Genomic DNA, 18,989 nt, shown 5'->3' on the forward strand with positions numbered 1-18,989 from the left:
TTGTACAGCCTGAAATGAGGTTGGTCGACCAGCAGGCTGCCTTGTGCTCTCTGAGTTGTGCATGAATTTCTTGGGCTCAAGCTTCATGTAAATTCACTTAACTTTTCTCAGAAAGCTCAGGTCATGTGGTCTGGGAATAATTTTGCTATGCCTTCTTTTCTTAATATTGCAAACTTGGAATCTAATTCTTCATTTCTATGGGAAAGAAAGGTAATTCAGCTATACAGCTATTTGATTCTCCCTTCTCTTATATTTCTATCCACATACATAATTATGAAAGAACATTTCATTATATTCCTTCCCTAAAATACCAACTGGTTTTAACTCTAGGCTTATTTTTGACAAATGAACTGTTTTTCTAATGTATATTAACTTATATCAGATAACTATTTGACCATTTTCAACACATTTCCAACATATATTGATTCTCACAACAATCTTGTAGGACAGGCAGAACAGAGATTATTATCAGTATTTTAAAAATGAAGAGGCTACAGTTAGCTAGGTAGATAGAGCCAGGATTGAACAGGTTTCCTGACTCCCAGATCAGTGAGGTCCCTGCCCCAACTACCAATGTAGAAACCAGATTAAAAGATGTAGCAACAAATTTCTGTACACCACACCTCATCAGTTGATTTAACATTTTATACCTTCTCAAATCAAATTTCCACCAAGAGCTTTCTCTTAATGTGAAGGTGATATTAAATTGTTACTCCCTTTCCCAACCAAAAACCAAAAAGAAAAAACCCTCCTCATTATCTCATAGAGTTGGGCTGGAGGGTGTTTTCAGAGTTCATTGAAAGCTCTCCTATGTCTCCTTGAATACTTGATCCAAATCATTCTGGATGGATGGGCCCTTAAAAGTAAGCCCTGCCCTTGAAGCTCCAGGTTAAGAGGTAATACAAGCCTGTGTCTAGTTCCTTCCTGGCTCCGTACCTCAGTGCCATTCCATTCCATTCATCATTTGGTGTAGGTCCTTTGAGCTTCGGGCCAAGCCATATATTCCCCTAATCTTTTCAGATTTTACAATCCCTTTGGCTCTCCCAGCCCCAGTAATAGATCTCCACAGGCTGAAGCAAGAAAATTACCAAGGCATGTCTCAAATGCCTTTTCTCCAGGCCAAACAATCTCCATTTTTGCATGGAGGTTCCTTTCCTGAGTCTCTTGACCTGCAGGGAGACAGAGTGGTGGGTGAGCTTGTGTGTAGACCCAATGAGAAGTGGGAGAAACTGCTCCAGGAGTTGTTTCTCCTCCTACTCTTTGAGAGCTCCAAAGGCCCATGACTTTTGGAGAATCAAATGAGAGCTTCATAAAACACTTAACCTCAGTGTCTGGGACATAGGAAAATCTACATATATGAGGTAACTTAAAACAACACAAAAATCCTTGTTTTATAGATGAAGAAACCAAGCCCCTGAGGTGGGAGATGCTTTGCCGAAGGTTTCACAGCCATTCAATGGCAGAGTCAGATCTAGAGCCTCAGCTTCCCAACAGTCCCAACACTGCTCTTTCAGCTACTGGGTCAGATGACCTGAACACTGCTCTCTAGCTGGCTGCTCTGCATTCACTTGTGGCACCTTTTCTCAAGTCCTATTTTCCCCATGTTGTTTATTCTAGGGCTAATGTAACTTCCTAATCTATGGAAGCAGGTCAACTTACTGTCCTTTCTTCTATATTCAGCACTGAGTTAGTAACTTGACATACCGTGTTTCCCCGAAAATAAGACCTAGCCAGACCATCAGCTCTAATGCATCTTTTGGAGCAAAAATCAATATGAGACATGGTATTATATTATATATTATATTATATTATATTATATTATATTATATTATATTATATTATATTATATTATATTATATTATATATTATACCCGGTACTATATTATATTAAAACAAGACATGGTCTTATATTAATTTTTGCTCCAAAAGACGCATTAGAGCTAATGGTCCGGCTAGGTCTTATTTTCGGGGAAACACGGTAGTTAGAGCTGTGTAGAGTTGGAAATGGCATTGAGGAATTCTGTCATCTTCTAGCATCCAACCAGAAGCTTCACACATTCAGGAAGGGAAGGGTCACCTTCTGTTTTCTAAACGACCCATCTCTCTCTCTCTCTCTCTCTCTCTCTCTCTCTCTCTCTCTCTCTCTCTTTCTCTCCCACCTCCCCAAAGCTGCCTATCTCTTTTCTGGCCATAAAAACAGACTAAAACTTTCTCCTGCTGATAAGTAGGGCAAGATATTTAATTTTTCTGTTTGTTCAAATCAAACTGTTTTCTTGAAATTTTGAATGGGACTAAATTAAACACATAGCATTGCTACGAAGAACATTAGAAGAAGTAAATAAATCACTGATTTGAAACAAGAGATAGCATGTAAGCTCTGAGTGAAGAGTTCCAAGATTATTTTCCTCCAAAATATAGAATCACAAAATCTCAGGTTTGGAAAGGATCTTAAATATCATCTGGTTCAGTATCATCCTTTGCTAGAATATCATCACCTTTACAGATCTTCAGTAATAGAAAAGCTTGGCAAAAATTAATGTGATGCATTTTATGTCCTTTATTGAAAGTAGGTTTAGAGGGAAACTAAGATCCCAGCTCAATAGTTCACATCTCTCTCTCTCTGAATCCTGAACCATGAACTTAATTCCAGATTCCTCTCATTTCTTCGTGTGACACAAGATCTTCCAGAAATAACTTTACTGAAACAGCATAATTGCGTCTAGGAAAAATGTTCTTCGTAATCATAACAGATAGTGGGATCTTACAGGCAAATTACATAACTAACTCACTTCACCAGCCCATCCCAGCTCATGTCCATGTGACCTGGGGCCAGTCACCAATGTTCTGCCAAGACCCCTCATGGCTTCAGCCCACTTCTTTACAGAAGTCAGTCTCATAATTGCTTTGGAAAGATGTTTTCCACATTAACAACACTACTTGAGATGGTTTCAATTGCATAAATAGATGTCTCTGATGTAAAAACAAAAAAAAAAAGAAAAACAGAACAAAAACAGAGAAACCTAACGGCAGCCTAGGTATAATAGCTTGGGAAAAGACAACTCCCATGCAACTATTCCCATTAGACAGAGCTCAGCCTGATGGAACTTTCAGTAAGTGAAATTGTGGGCCAAATTCAGTCCACCTTGAGCACCATCTGCTCTGCCTCCACTTTCTTACCTCCTTTCCCCTTCAGGGCCCTCATCACCCCTGTTATTTTCTCCTCTACCCAACCCCTCAAAATCTACTCTCAGGAAAGAACGTGAGAGCCAAGAAACTGATTGTAAGACTCACGTGTTGCCTTTCCGGGGGTATTTTCACTGCAATAGGAGACAAAGAAATGAGGCAATAAGGCACAAGTCCAGCCACTGGACGGTGAGATGTTTTCTTTATTCCGTCCTTCATTTTCTCGGTACTGCTTTGTGCCTGGCACTGCCGTGGGCAGTGGGGAGATGGCAGTGAACAGAAAGAGACCCAGTGCCCACTTTCAAGGAGCATACAATGTACTGGGGGGGAGAGGAAGGGGAAGACAAGGAAGGGATGGGCAATGGTCCCCCTTCCCCATGCCCTTGAGATCACACTCCAAATTGGGTGACTGACCCTACCTTGCTCTGAGAGGCAGGTCTAGAGTAACTGGATAGACTTATTTTTCTTCAGGATAGTGGATAAAGCCTATAGTTTTGGAAGGAAATGATGGCAAGGCCTGCTCTGCCACCTCCTAGGATATGACCTCGGATTAGCCACTTTATTTCTACTTGGTCTGTGAGATGGGAATGATGATACCCAACTCACTTAGTCGTTGGGAGGATGAAGTGAGATAATACGTGCCTAGGGTGGAGCACAGTGCCTGGCCATCAGCAACCACTCCACAAACGGCCTCTGACATTGCTGTTATATCCAGCCCCGCACCGGTGTCCCACATGGAAAAGACCTGAGCCCATCCAAGAGGCAAGAGGAGACAGCAGGGAGAGCGATGACATGCCTCGGGACATATCTGGGGGCAAATTATCGCCTTAAGTTGGATATAGCCTCTCTCCCAAAAAACCAGAGCAATACTCAAAAGATTCACAGCCTTATGAGAGTTTGGATCCTCTATTGTTACTTGTATGATTTTAAGATTTCCCTACATACCCCATATGGCATATGTTTATTTTAAGGCAGAAAATGAATTACATTAATTTTGCTTGAGGATTTCAAAATTCTGCTTGAGGCAACTAGGGAGACCTGAGGATGGTATCGCATCAGGTAGGAGGGTGGGAGAATGTGAAGGTCCTCAACTTTGGGAGCACCTGTGGATGCTGGGTGATCCACAGACACTTCACATTCGGTAGCTAAACTTCTCACACCAACTCTGCCGAGAGGAATGTATCACTGCAGCTGAGCAAACAGTGGCTCAGAATGAGAAAGGAACTTGCCTAAACAGAGCCAGGTGTCCAACTCAGGTCATTTTGTCTCCAATGACCTCTTTCCATACTTATTTTTATTTCACTCTTCTCAGGGTTCTAAAATCAAGCACATAATTGCTTTCCATTAAGTGAGCACTGCCACTGAATGATTCCCGTGCAATGCTCAGTGCTGGTGTTCATATATTTGTTACCAAATATCCTCGGATCTCTTTTCATGTCAACTTAAGCCTGGCACACACCAGGATCTTTTAGCACATACTTTGGGCACGAGTTCACATGGGATGACTTTATAGGATTGAGTGTGAGTAATAAGTGCCTGTGTGCACATCCATGTCACCTCTGACTCACATGACGTCTCTAAGAATGGCTAGGTAATCCCCTTCCCTCCAAATCATAGTAATTAGAGATCAATGAGGTAGTCTCAGAGTACAAGCTTCTTTGTAAATCAGATGCTTTAGAAAGAAAGCAGAATGCTCTTTGAGGCCATTTGATGAGCAGAAACAAGAACAAGGGCTACCAGTCTCTCTGACAGATGGAGCTATCATTTCCCTCAAATTTCAGGTGGTACTGGAGCAAACCAATGGATGTGTGGAAGGGTTATGGAGAAGGAGGGGGACGGACAAGGGAAGAATGTTGGTCCTGCAGTCGCTGGCGGGGAGGTCCAAGACAGGGGGAGGGGTAGAAGTCGTAGATCCCAACTCATTCATAGGTTGGGCATCATGATTTACGTGTTGGGGATCCTTGATATGTGATGATGTATAATCCGTTTCCCTCATTCAGGGTTCCTCCACACATGCTCCATTCAGTCCGCCCACAAAGAGGGCACAAAAGGGTCAACTCCAAGGACAATTGACAGACCTTAGAGTTAGAAGGTAGGGCTTTTAACTCTAAGAATGTCAGAGAGCGAAGAGCTGATATTTCCAAGCTAGTGTGTTCTTTTGCTTTCTTTATTTGAGGTCTCTGGGTTGCTTCTTTCTTCTCTCAAATAGCTGGTCTGGATAAAAGGGTCTACATTTTGGGAAGGACCCCATCTTAGGCTTTTGGGGTAAGTGCCAAGAAGACCTCTGCACTTGTTTTAGAATAGGCCTTAGATTAGAAGCATTGGGATCATTTAGCCCACCATCATCTGCCCCAAATCACCAAAGACACCCCTCAACATTGGGACTTGTGGCCAGAGATTTACGGCAATAAATAATGGACGGATATTTCCCTGGATTTGTTCTCTGAGCATATGGTCAAACTCAACAAATGTTTGTTAACTATATACCACAACAAAGTCTTTGCCCTCATGCAGTTTATGTTCTAGTAGGAGACAGATGGTAAACTAATAAATAGTTACTCTAATGTCACGAAGTGACGAGAGTGGGGTGGTAGTGAGCTATTTTATAAGATGGTCATAAAAGATCTCAGTAGACATGATTTATAGCAGAGACCTACACTGAATGAGGGTGGGAGCCATGTACATATCTGAGGAAGGGTTTTTCAAGAAATGGAACAGCAAATACAGAGGCCCAGAGGCAAGAACAAGTTTAGCAAGTTCATAGAAGACCGGGAAGATGAGTATCCCCAGGTAAAGCGAGCAAGAGGGAGGGGAGGCGAGGTAGGTGGTAAGGTTGGCACAGGGAGGTAGCTGAGTACTGAGGGCTGCCTTAATAATCCTTGTGTCCCCTGAGCCTAGCAGAGGCTTTCCCTGAAGCCCTGTGGTCCACTAGGCAGTTGAATCTGTCTCAGTTCAATACCTGGATGTGACTAACAATGGCTTGAAGCAGCTTTCCAAACTGCTTATCTCAATTGTGATAGAGGAAGAGAAACTGGCATGTCAAGAGACTGAGGTGGTTTGTCTCAGAGCTTTCTACCATCCCCCTTACTCTCCCATCGTCCTTAAAGACAGGAAAGATTTACTGACTCCATTAAAGAAGGAAGGAACTGATTTGCACGCTCCAGTCCCAGAGCTAAATAAAATGGCAGAGCTCATGCCCGTGGGCCCTCATTCTCGTGCATTCTCACTCATCCTGCCCAAGTCCAGACAGCCTGCTTACTGTTTTACTTACAATTATTTTATAACTATAAAATCCCATACTTATTGGTACATATTTTAAATGTCAGCTGAATCATGTAGCCTATATCTAGATTACTTATGATATTTTTTTTAAAGACAGAGAAATTAATCTTCCATCAACTTTGAATTTTTCATTTAGTATAAAATAAAAACCAGATGGGTTTTAACATCTAGGACCCTTGAATAGAAAAACAATTTTCTTCTAAATAATCACTAGATTCTATCGGGGGGAGGGGGTGTCTACTGTTATTTTTCCAAAATCATTGTGGGGGAGGTGAGAGAGGCATGCCTCATATCACCTTTGTTCACCATTAGCTCATTCCCCAGCTATTCCACTGATGAACTGATAATCACAACTGTCTTGAGGGGCGCATCTGAATCCTTGTGGCTTCCAATTTTTGTTTCTATTTTTGCCTTCTGAAGCCCCACAGCGTAGTCTGTCCCTCTACTCCTGCCTTGGCACAGCCCTTCAGATATGAAAGTCACCCATGTGATATGTCCTTCATACCCTCTATTCATGACAAAGCATCCTCTGAGCTCTCTCTAGACACCTGCTTTCCAGGCTCCTCAGCATCCAGGATGTCGCTGTGCTCTGGTTCACCAACAAGTGAGTCCATGAAACGTGGGGCCAAGAATTAAAAATGAATTCTCCATGTGTTGTGTCACCAGCACTGGAAGACGGGCCATTTAAGCTGCCACTGTCACTGTTTCTTCCTCATTAGGCAGTGTCTTTTTTCTTTCTCTCAAGCTCCCTCTTTATGGGTCCCTTGCTTTTAAGTGGTAACATTTAGCTACTGCCCTGCTCCCTTTCCTGAAACTATAAATAGTGTTGGGTAGCTAATTTTCTTTTTTCATGCCTCATATCACCTTTGTTCTCCATCTTGAAGCTTCCTATTTGGGCCTGTGTTTTTCTTTAAGTGTGTGGCATTTGGTATGGCGATCAATTATCCTGGTTAATTGCCCCTCATTTGGGATCCCTATTCTTTCTCATTAAAGACCAGACAAGACAACGTCCTCTCATTGACCAGGTGCACCAGATCTCTTACTTATCCCCAATTTGCCATTTGGCAGTTGAGAGCTTACAAGCTCATTCACTGAGGGGCCTAATGTGAATAGCCTGTGCTGACTCAGTGGGGCAGCTGGCTCCTGCGTTCCATGCCCTCCTGGCAGTGAAAGACTTAGCGCTGTTTCCCCGAGCTTCCCTTTGAGGTCGCCCAGGTTGCTGCTAAATGGGCAAGAAAGAGCCCTTTTTTTTTTTTTTTTTTGGTGGGGAAGACATGCATCTTTACAAAAGCTGTCTCTCCTACTTCCCAGGTATATTGGTAACAAATGTCCACTTTGTCTTTCTGAGGTTGTAAAATGAGGTTAATGGCCCTTTCTGATCACTTCTTAGCAGCATGGGGCTCTTTTAGAAAGCCTCTATTCAATGGCTCGTTTATTGGTTCACATTATTTGCTGCTGGTACAAATGTGATTTCTTCTTGCTTATGAGGCACACCCTTCCTCCCCCCAAAATATGTGTGTTAGCAGTTCCTATGCAGCATATTTAAGAATTCAGATGAGTCAAAAGTGGTCATTGGAAGAGAGAGTACACTCTGGAACCGTTACTTAACATTCCAGTCAGCAGCCCTTTGGAGATGTAAATTGAGGCAGCAGCTCTCCGTTTGGACAGCTTAATGATCTGTAGTTAATAGTAAGAGGCTGCTGGGCAGATCTGTACAGCTGGGCTTAGGTCAGCCTCTCTCAGCTCTCCAAATTGCTCCGTGATTACAGCCATTGAGATTCAGATTCCTACCCGGAATCAGTAACCCAGAGCACAAGGATGTGTCAGTGTGGCCTTTGTCCCCAGGCGCCTCCCTGAGCCCACCCCAGGCTGGGCTGTCACCTGCACTACAAATAGCCCCCTGGTAAGTCTGGGATGACGAGTGCTGGGTTTAAGGCCAATTTCTCCTCTTAGTTGAGTGCACACAATTTGATTCAACTTGAGAGAAACTGAGTGTATTCTCTTGGTAGCAAAATATAAGTCTGGAAGCCATATACTGTGTTTCCCCGAAAATAAGACCGAGCCGGACCATCAGCTCTAATGTGTCTTTTGGAGCAAACATTAATATAAGACTTGGTCTTATTTTAATATAAGACCCGGTCTAATATAATATAATATAATACCAGGTCTTATGTTAATTTTTGCTCTAAAAGACACATTAGAGCTGATGGTCCGGCTAGGTCTTATGTTCGGGGAAACATGGTACCATACACAGCTGCTGGAGGCAATAGATATGTTCTTACTCCTTGTATATAAAATTGGCTTGAATTACTGTGTGTTGGGGTAGCAGGTCCTTTTACAGTTTCCAGGGTCTTATTATCTTCACTCAAAAACCCAAATAAATTCAACAACAAAAACCAAAAACAAAACACCATTCAAACATTGACAAAGGACTTGAATAGACATTTCTCAAAAAAAAAAAAAAAAAAAAAAGATTTACAACTGACCAATCAGCACATGACAAGATGCTTAACATCACTAATCATTAGGGAAATGCAAAGCAAAACCATGGAAAGGTATCACCTCACAACCATTAGAATGACTTACCAAACAAAACAAAACTAAACAGAAAATAACAACTGTTGATAGGATGTCTTCACATCCTATAACTGGAACCACTGTGCACTGGTGGTAGAAGTGTAAAATGGTGCAGCTACTGTGGAAAACGGTATGTTAGTTCCTCAAAAATAAAATTACCATGTGATTCAGCAATTCCACTTCTGGGCATATACCCAAAAGAATTAAAAGCGGGGCTCAAAAAGATACTTATACACCCGTGTTCATGGCACTATTATCCACAATGGCCAAAAGGTGGAAGCACCCCGAGTACCCTTTGATGGATGAATGGAAAAACAAAATGAGGTGTGTACATGTAATGAATACGATTCAACATTAAAAAGAAAAGACATTCGGACACACGCTACAACATAGATGAACCTTGAAGACATTATGCAAAGTGTAAAAGCCAGTCACAAAAGGACAAATACAGTATGATTCCATTTATATGAGGTAAGCTAGAGTAGTCAAATTCAGAGAGATAGAAAGCTGTGGTCCCCAGAGGCTGGGGGGAGGGAGGAATTGGGAGTTGTTGTTTAATGGGTACAGAGTTTTAGTTCTGCAAGATGAAAAGCGTTCTGGACATGGATGGTGGTGATGGTTGCAGAACAATGTGAATGTGCTTAAATTAAGGCCACTGACTTGTACACTTAAAAACGGTTAAGGTGGTAAATTCTATGCTATGTGTATTTCAGCACAATTTCTTTAAAAATAAAAAAAGCTTCAGTGAAGGATGCCATTTCCTCTCAGCAATCCAGGCTTTGGAGGGACAGATTAGAAATAAAAGGAGATTATATTCCCTAAACTGTCTTTCATGTCCCCGTGGCAATATTGTGAATACCAGTTTGTGCTTTCTAATCCCCTCACCTTCTTCCTCCTCCTCACTGTGCTGTACACTTGAAGCTGAAGCTGAATAATATTGAATGTCAACTACAATTTAACACATATATATGTGTATATATATATATATAGTCACGGGATATGGAGTACAGCATAGGGAATAGAGTCAATGGAATTGTAACAGCTATATTCAATGTCAGAGGGGTAGTAGATTGGGATTATCACATTGTGAGGGGTGTCTAACTAGTACATTGTTTTGTACACCTGAAACTAATAAAAATTTAGCAAAAAACAAAGAAAGAAAAGGAGAAAAGAAAAAAAATCTGCTGAGGGAGTGGATCTTGACATTATATGCAACTAATTATAAATATGTTTTTTTCACAGAGTCATTTTTCTCTCAAGAAGGGAGCTGCAGCCTTGGGCATTGGAACAGACAGCGTGATTCTGATTAAATGTGATGAGAGGTGAGCATAAATATGCAACCCTTGTTGGTTAGAAATTTGCAAATTCCACACATACACCTCTTAGTCCGGAACCAGGCGATGACTGTGGGGTGGCAAACCTGCCTCCAGCCGGGCCACTGCCGTTCACTTCCCTTTTCACCTGGGCTCTGGTGTGGAGTCTCAGGACGTTGTTCCTCGGTGTCATGGAGCCTTCCACGGCCCTTGACTGAATCAGGACCCTTGTTAAATCAATCAAAATATTCTGCACCAAGACAGTGCACCAGGTCATTCATCAGCTGGACACTTAAGCATCTAAGCACTGATTTATGGTGATATCATCATTCTAGGCACCACGGATGGTGTGAACTTGACGGAGTGATTACAGAAGGGGGACAGTCTAGTGGGCGGGAAGTAAATCCACTCATCAGCTTTGTGTTGGAAACGAGGGGGAATCCCTGTCTTCATTGACACCCAGACCGCATGCGTACTCTGGGAATAGGCGTAGGGGAGATTTAAATGCATTTTGAGGATATCCTTGTAAATTATCACTGGCCTATAGGCCTGGAACCTATAAAAAATGAAATGTATTGACTAAGAGGTTTCACTAAATTAAAAGGAAGACCTATTCGTATGAATTATTGGACAGATAGTTATGACGGCTTTCTGTGTCACTAAGCTCTAGAAAGCATAAGGCATATAATCCAGTTCCCTGGCAGTATGTGATCTAGGTGGGGGGATGGAGTAGTGCCAGAAGGAGACATTTATATGGTTGTACTGTGTGGCCCCGAGTTCAAGTTTGATACATTACTGAAGCTTGGAAGGCTTCATGCAACAGGAAGGACTTAAGTTGGATTTTCAAAACTGAAGCTAAATTGGATGGGTGGAGGGGAAGGTGGGGGCAATTGCAGAAGACTGAGTACCATGAGCAAAGCCTCAGAAATAGTAAATGAATGAGCTTGTGCGACTCAAGGAGCTGGGCCTGACTGGGGTGAGGGGCAGGGGACAGCCATGGAAGATATGCTGGACCATGTGGGATTTTGAAAGCTCAAAAGCCACACTGATTAATAACCAGATCTCCTTCTGGGCGATAACGTTACAAGAGATTGCCACTTTCTTTTTCACACCTTTATGTATTGTCTGGTTTTGTTTGATTGTTTGCAATGAACACCCATTAGCAATGTAGGAAAACATCGTGATGTTTCATTCTTTCTTTTGTGGGAGGTGGAGGGAAGCTCAGCATTTGAGCTTGATGGGTCTAGAAATAAAGTAACTTGCAAACATTTTTATCCAAGAAGAGCAAGAAGCCAGGAATTGGAGAGACTTCAGTCAGTGAGGGCAGGCGAGAGGCTCTAGCAGTAAAATGGGCGTGAATGATAACAGATTGGGGCAAAGCAAACACGTTTTGACAAATGAATTGCGTTATATTTTTAAGGCTACCAGTGCCCCTCACTATCAGGTACTTAAGAATTAAGATTTGAGGAGAAAGCTGGCACACACACACAAAATGCTAACTGGGGATAAAGGTTTAAATGACTTCAAAATTTTTCTTAATCTATAGCCAGTTATAAACAGTTGTAAGTAAGGAGCCTAGAATTCAGAGGATTGCCTGGGTTTCCAATCTAGTCAGTCTTCCTTATTAGTAATTGTTCTTGAGTGGAATCTCAAGGGCTGAGCAATGACCTTGGAGACCAGAGGAGGCTCTCAACTCCACTCCTTATGGCATTGGTAACGCTGCTTCTATTCCTGTGAAAAGCAAGTTGTGACAATGAAATGGCCTTGGGCCGAGTCCACCTAGACTAGCAGCCAGGTATACATGGAAGCAAAAGCCTGGCCTGAGGGCGTCTGACAGTCTGGAGGCAGCGTCATGCCCCAAAGGGAAGTGCAGTCCCGGAAGAAGGAGGAGCAAGAAGGAAACGCAAAAGTGTTGCTGGGAAAGGAACCACAGACAGGACTGCCAGGACAGAGCCCCAAACTTGTCCGTCATTCACCAACATCAGAGGAAGGAGCAGAAAGCAGAGAATGCTAGAAAACCAGTGGGGTCTAGAATCAGTGACTGACCCGGGTGGCCTCAGATTTTAAGATCACAGGATTTTATTTCAACAATTTTAGAAGCCATTAGAAAAACTGAAACACAATGCTAAAAATTATTGTTGTTTCAGAAAAGACCTCACTATCTGCCGTCCCCTCTCCCCCGCCACATGCACCCATTGGGAGGGTACAGACAGAAGGGGGCTATCAGGCAGCATGGTGAGGGGGCTTTGTCTGCTGCTCACAAGCCTTGTGCGATGGGAAGGGAAGGGTATTCACAGTGATGGGATTAATGAATTTTAACACAAGTGCCATTGGGTCTAATATTTGCAAAATTTGAATCAGTGGAATCTAAATTAATGATGTGTTGATGTGTCTAAGGATAGAGAAGAAAAGTCTGAGTGACTATGTAGAGGAAAATAAATATTTGTGAAAGAAAACTGTGTGATATTTCAGAACTGGATTAGACTATTGACCAAAAAGATACTGCCCAGAGGTTCAGACGGGGGAGATGGAGAGAAAACTTCTATTCTATGGTTGATAATTTGAAAGAATATGAAGTTCCCATATGATGGAAGTGGGAGTCCTGTTTGAGCTGAAGACATGGAACATCACTGAAGGATTCTGAGCCGGGGAGTGACATCATATATTTCTGCTAGAAAGATCATTTTAAATGCAAAATGAAGTGTGGGTTAGAAGCTGGCAGTTGTTGGCTGTGGTAGTGATAGGAATAGGAGATGATGCATTGTGGGCTGAGCCGATGTAGAGCAGAGGAGATGGAGTGCTGGAATTAATAGGAATTATTGACTGATTGGTGTGCAGGTTGAGAGAGGAGTCAAGGATGAATGCCAGCCTTCTGGCTTGCCAGCTAAGTCCATGTGGTGCTATTCTGAGATAAGGCACTCTGGCCGAAGTGGAAAGTTCAGATTTGGAGATGCTGAGTTTGAAGAGCTTATGAGACTTCTAAGGGAGGGTGTCAGGGAGGCAACCGGAAATATGAAGATATACAATGGAAGCCATGTAGAGTGGGCCTAGGAAAGAACTCTGAGGAGCATCCACATTTCAGAAAGAGGCAGAGTCAGAGGAGCCTGCAACGGAGATGGAGAAAGACCAGCCAGAGTTGTTGGAGGAGAATCAGGACCTGGGGCCACGAGGGCCATGAGAGTGCTTCTAGAAGGAGTGGTTAATAGTATCCACGGTTACCAACAGATGAAATGAGGATCAACAACTGCCCATTGGCTTTGCTTGTAAGGAGGTGGCTGGTGACTTTGACAAAAGCAGCTTCAATGGAGGGGTGAGGGCAGAAGGCAGTTGCAGTGGGTAGAAGGGTGAATGGGAGAGGGGGAAAGGGAAAGCAAATACAGGGCAGCATTTCCAGAGCTTGAGCAAGAAGGGGAGGAGGTAGGGCAGAAGGTGGTGGGGGTGTTAGCAGAGGGGCTTAAGGCCTATTTAACTGTGAAGTGAAGGACCAGCCAGAAAGGAAATGCGAATTACATGAAAAAAAGAAGGGATGCAATCTATAGCAGAAGTTTCACTGCTCTTGTGAGTTCCTTCTTCTTTTTGGTTAAACTTATGTAGGATCTTTCTCTGAGGAGCACCCAAGAACTCTGAAATTATCTTACATTATAAAATTCGAAGAAAAGGAGGAGAGCACAACAGGAGTGGTGATGGAAGAGTAGGGGTAAATGTTTAGCGAGTACTGGAAGTGGGGGAGGGGGAAAGCCCTGGGCTTACACTGTGTTGACGAGCTGCTAATGGATTTCAGTTCAGAAACCCTTAGGTTTGGAAAGGTTCTTGGACGTTAACTCATCTAACCTTTTTTTTTTTTTTAACTTTATATTTTTGTGAATAATTTCAAACGTAAAGAAAAATTACAAGAATAGTAACAAGAATTCCCATATTTCCTACGCCCAAATTCACCAATTGTTAACATTCTGACACATTTGCTTTATCATTCTCTCTTCATATAATTCAATATTACATATTGAATGTAATGAATATTACAATATTACATATGTAAATTACATGTATATTATTGATATAATTTTTCTGAACTATTTGAGAATTCCTTGCAGACATCATGCCACTCTACCCCTGGATACTTCTATGTGTATTTCCTAAAAACAAGGATATTCACTTACGTGATCACAATACAATGAGCAAAATCGGGAAATTTGACACGGATACAAGTCTATACACTTTATTCAAATTTTCCTAATTGTCCCCATAATGTTTTTTAGACTAGTTTTTCCCACTCCAAGGTCACACATTGCATTTAGTCATCAGATCTCTTTATTCTCCTTTAATTTGGAACATTTCCTCAGCCTTCCTTTGTCTTTCATGATGTTGATGATTTTTGAAGACTATAGACCATTTGCTTTGTAGAATATTTCTTAAATTGGGTTTGTCTGGTATTTCTTCATGATTAGATTCAGGCAATGCACTTTGGGCAGGAATTCCAAGGAGGTGATGCTTGTTTTTTTCAAGAGCACCTCATCAGGAGGTTTGTCACATTATCAGTAATGTCAACTTTGACCATTTGGTAAAAGGTGTCTGGCAGGCTTTTTCACTCTAAAAGTGACTATTCTCTCCTTAGCAGTTAATAAGTGTCTTGTAGGGGATGCTTTGGGATGGTATAAATATTCTGTTCCTTCTGAAATGTTCGTTCACTAGTTTAGCATCCACTGACAGTTCTTGCCTGAATTTTTATTATGATGGTTGCAAAATAGTGACTTTCTAATTCCACCATTCTTTTTACATTTATTAGTTTCTTTTGTTCTACTGTAAGAAAGATCTCTCTCTCTCTCTCTCTCTCTCTCTCTCCCTCTCTCTCTCTCTCTCTCTCTCTCTCTCTCTGTTATCTATTATCAGTACGAATTCACAGGTACTTTTAGAAATTCATTCTCTCTAGCACTCTCTCCTCCCCCCTTCCATTTCTCCATCTTTTATTCCTCCCTTTGGACTTTCCTTTAAATTATCTAAATTACAATTAAATTGCTGTAAAACCTTACAGAAAATAAATCTGACCAAGATTGACGATTCCTGGTTGGCACAGGAGTAGAAAACTCACTGGCCTTCTTAGCTCCCATGTAACACAGGTATTCTGTTAGGTATATTGATTAATACTTTCATACCACAAAATTAACTAATTATGCTTTAGTATATATTTTAGTTTTTTCTTTTAACATATTACTTAGATTTATAAATTGCAGTTAGAGTGCATTTCCCTGTGCTTAAGTACTGTACTTTATTATCCAATTGATATAAATAACTGAAAGTATAAATAATCTGAGGTCATTATACTCTTTTATTAAATTAGCTGAATTGTGGCCAGGGAAGCTAATTAACTCTTTCCAGTCCTTGGGGAACTGTTGAGTGCACTGTAATAAGATAGACTCCAAGAGACCCCGAATCAATTATTACTGAGCAGAGCTGTGTTAAGACCTCTGAGTGTCCCATTTCCTATGAGTTTGGGTTCAGAGAACTCAAAGGTGCTCAGGGTGTATATGCTTCATTATGTCCTATATTGGGAAGAATTGTAAAGTAATAATAGGTGACACTTATTTAGTGTTTATTATGTGTCAGGCACAATCTTAAGCACTTTACAAAATCGATCTAGTTAATTCATTTCAATGGAGACACAAAAGAGTACATCGCCTTACATTTACCTGGTGCTGACATAGTTGTGAAGTGTTTCTGTATACACGACAGCCCTACAATATGGTAAATTCTCCTTTATCCATTTGACTCAACCCTGGAGAGGTGCAACTTGTCCAAGGTCCCATAGCTGGTAAGTGAAGAATCAGGGCTTGGACTCAGATGAAAACTCCTAGTGTTCAACAGTTGACTGCCCCTTCTTTATTTTTTTCCAATTATTTGATTGTGGTAAAATACACATAAAATTTACCATTCTAACCATTTGTAAGTGTACAGTTCTGTGGTAGGCAGTACATTCAACTTGTGGTGCAATCATCATCACTATCCATCTCCAAAACTCTTTTCATTTTACAAAACTGAAACTCTGTCCCCATTAAACAAGTCCCCATTTCCCTTCCCTTCTAGCCCTTGTGACTGCCATCCTACTTTCTGTCTATGAATTTCACTACTCTAGGTACCTCATTGTTTTTTGTCTTTTCATGATTGATTTATTTCATTTGGCCTAATGTTTTCAAGGTTCACTCATGTCGTAGCATACCGTATGTCAGAATTTTTTTCCTTTTTAAGGCTGACTGATATTTCATTGTATGTATATACCACTTGGGTTGCTTCCACATTTTAGCTACTGTGAACAATGCTGCTTTGAACATGGGCATATAAATATCTTGTTGAGCCCTGCTATTAATGTTTTTGGGTGTATACTCAGAAGTGGAATTACTGGACAATATGGTAATTCTATTTTTGATTTTTTGAGGACCTGCCATATTGTTTTCCATAGTAGGTGCACCAACTGGCAATCCTACCAACAGTGCACAAGGGTTCCAATTTCTCCAACAGTTGTTACATATTTTCTGCTTTGTTTCTTTTTATAATAGCCATCTTAATTCATGTGACTGATTGAGTTTTGATTTGCATTCCCGAATGCTTAGTGATGTTGAGCAATATCTCATATGCTTATTGGCCATTCGTATATCTTCTTTGAAAGATGTACATAATATCCCTTTACCCCTTAATACTTCAATGTGTATTTTCTCAGAACAAGGATATTCACTTATATAATCACAGTACAATTATCAAAATCAGGAAATTTGACATTAACACAAGAGTATTATTTAATCTATGTACTTTATTCAAATTTCATTAATTGGTCCCAATAATGTACTTTAGAGCTATTTATCTCAGTCCCTTCCCTGATGTCTATTTATGTCCTTTGCCCACTTTTAAAATTAAAATAACCTATTTATTTTTACTTTTTTTAAGAAATAGTCTTCCAGATTTATTGAGGTATAATTGACACATAAAAATTGTATATATTTAAGGTGTAAAATGTGATGATTTGATATATGTATGCATTGAATACGAGGTCAGACAATTAAGTTTGTGAAAAACTGCTACATACCTCATTGCTGAATATCACTAAGGTCATCTTCAAAATACTCCCCTTGGGAAGCTATGCACTGATTCCAGTGCCTAGTCCACCCTTTAAGCAATTTTTGGAACTGTTTTTCTGGAATGGCTGTCAGAGCTGTCGTCGTATTACACTTGATGTCCTGAATGTCATCAAAATGTCTTCCTCCTAATATTTCCTTTATCTTTGGGTAAAGAAAGAAGTCATTGGGGCTAGATCAGGTGAGTAGGGAAGGTGTTCCAATACAGTTATTTGTTTACTGGCTCAAAACTCCCTCCCAGACAGTGCTGTGTGAGCTGGTGCATTGTCGTGATGTAAGAGCCATGAATTATTGGCAAAAGGTTCAGGTCGTCTAACGTTTTCATGCAGCCTTTTCAGCACTTCCAAATAGTAAACTTGGCTAACTGTTTGTTCGGTTGGTACAAATTCATATTGAATGATCCCTCTGATATCAAAAAAGCAACATCATTGCAACAAGTTCGCAAACTTAATTGTCGGACCTCGTATGAATTATCACAATTGAGCTAATTAACATATCTATCACCTCACATAGTTACCATTTTGTGTGTGTGTGTGTGTATGTGTGTGTGTGTACAGAACACTTAAGATCTACTCTCTTAGCAAATTTCAAGTATACAAAACATTAGTATTAACTAGTCACCATGCTATACATTAGATCTCTAGAACTTATTCATGTTATAACAGAAAGTTTGTACTCTTTGACCAACATCTCTCCATTTCCCTTACCCACTAGCTGCTGGCAATCACCATTCTACTCTGCTTCTATGAGTTCAGCTTGTTTAGATTCCACATATAAGTGAAATCATACAGTATTTGTCTTTCTGTGTCTGGCTTATTTCACTTAGCATGATGTCCTCCAGGTTCATTCATGTTGTCACAAATGGGAGGATTCCCTTCTCTCTCACGGCTGAATAATATTCCATTGTATGTATATATGTACATATTTATATGTGTATGTGTATATGTATGTATGTACACTGATATAGATATATAGTATGTTCATTTTATATATATACATATATATATACACTATAGATAGATTATATATGGATATAGATATAAATATTCACATTTTCTTTATCATCCATTGATGGACACGTAGGTTGTTTCCATGTCTTGGCTATTGTGAATAATGCTGCAGTGGTCATGGGTATGCAGATATCTATCTCTTCAAAATACTGATTCCTTTCCTTTGGATATATACCAAGGAGTGAGATTCACGGATCATCTCCTAGTTCTATATTTAATTTTTGAGGAACTGCTATACTGTTTTCCATAATAGCTGTACCAATTTACATTCCCACCAATAATGTATGAGGGTTCCCTTTTCTCAACACCCTTACCAACACTTATGTCTTCTATTTTTGATAACAGCCATCCTAACAGGTGTGAGATAATATCTCATTATGGTTTTGTTTTCATTTCCCTGAAATTAGCGATGTTGAGCACATTTTCATATACCTGTTAGTCATTTGTATATCTTCTTTGGGAAAATATCTGTTTAGCTCCTTTGCCCATTTTTTAATTGGATT

At 40.7% G+C, this 18,989-nt stretch overlaps 1 protein-coding gene across 2 annotated transcripts in view; it reads left to right on the forward strand.

Annotated features, from left to right (window-relative positions):
- Positions 1-18,989, forward strand: part of GAD2 (glutamate decarboxylase 2) — a 70,180-nt gene that overhangs the window by 14,177 nt on the left and 37,014 nt on the right. For both annotated transcript variants that reach the window (XM_033100799.1, XM_033100800.1), the window contains one exon: positions 10,285-10,364. In XM_033100799.1, the coding sequence (XP_032956690.1) occupies positions 10,285-10,364 (80 nt within the window). The remainder of the gene's footprint in view (positions 1-10,284; positions 10,365-18,989) is intronic.

The sequence above is a fragment of the Rhinolophus ferrumequinum genome (genome assembly GCF_004115265.2).
Source record: "Rhinolophus ferrumequinum isolate MPI-CBG mRhiFer1 chromosome 5 unlocalized genomic scaffold, mRhiFer1_v1.p scaffold_110_arrow_ctg1, whole genome shotgun sequence".
In the NCBI taxonomy this organism is placed as follows: Eukaryota; Metazoa; Chordata; class Mammalia; order Chiroptera; family Rhinolophidae; genus Rhinolophus; species Rhinolophus ferrumequinum.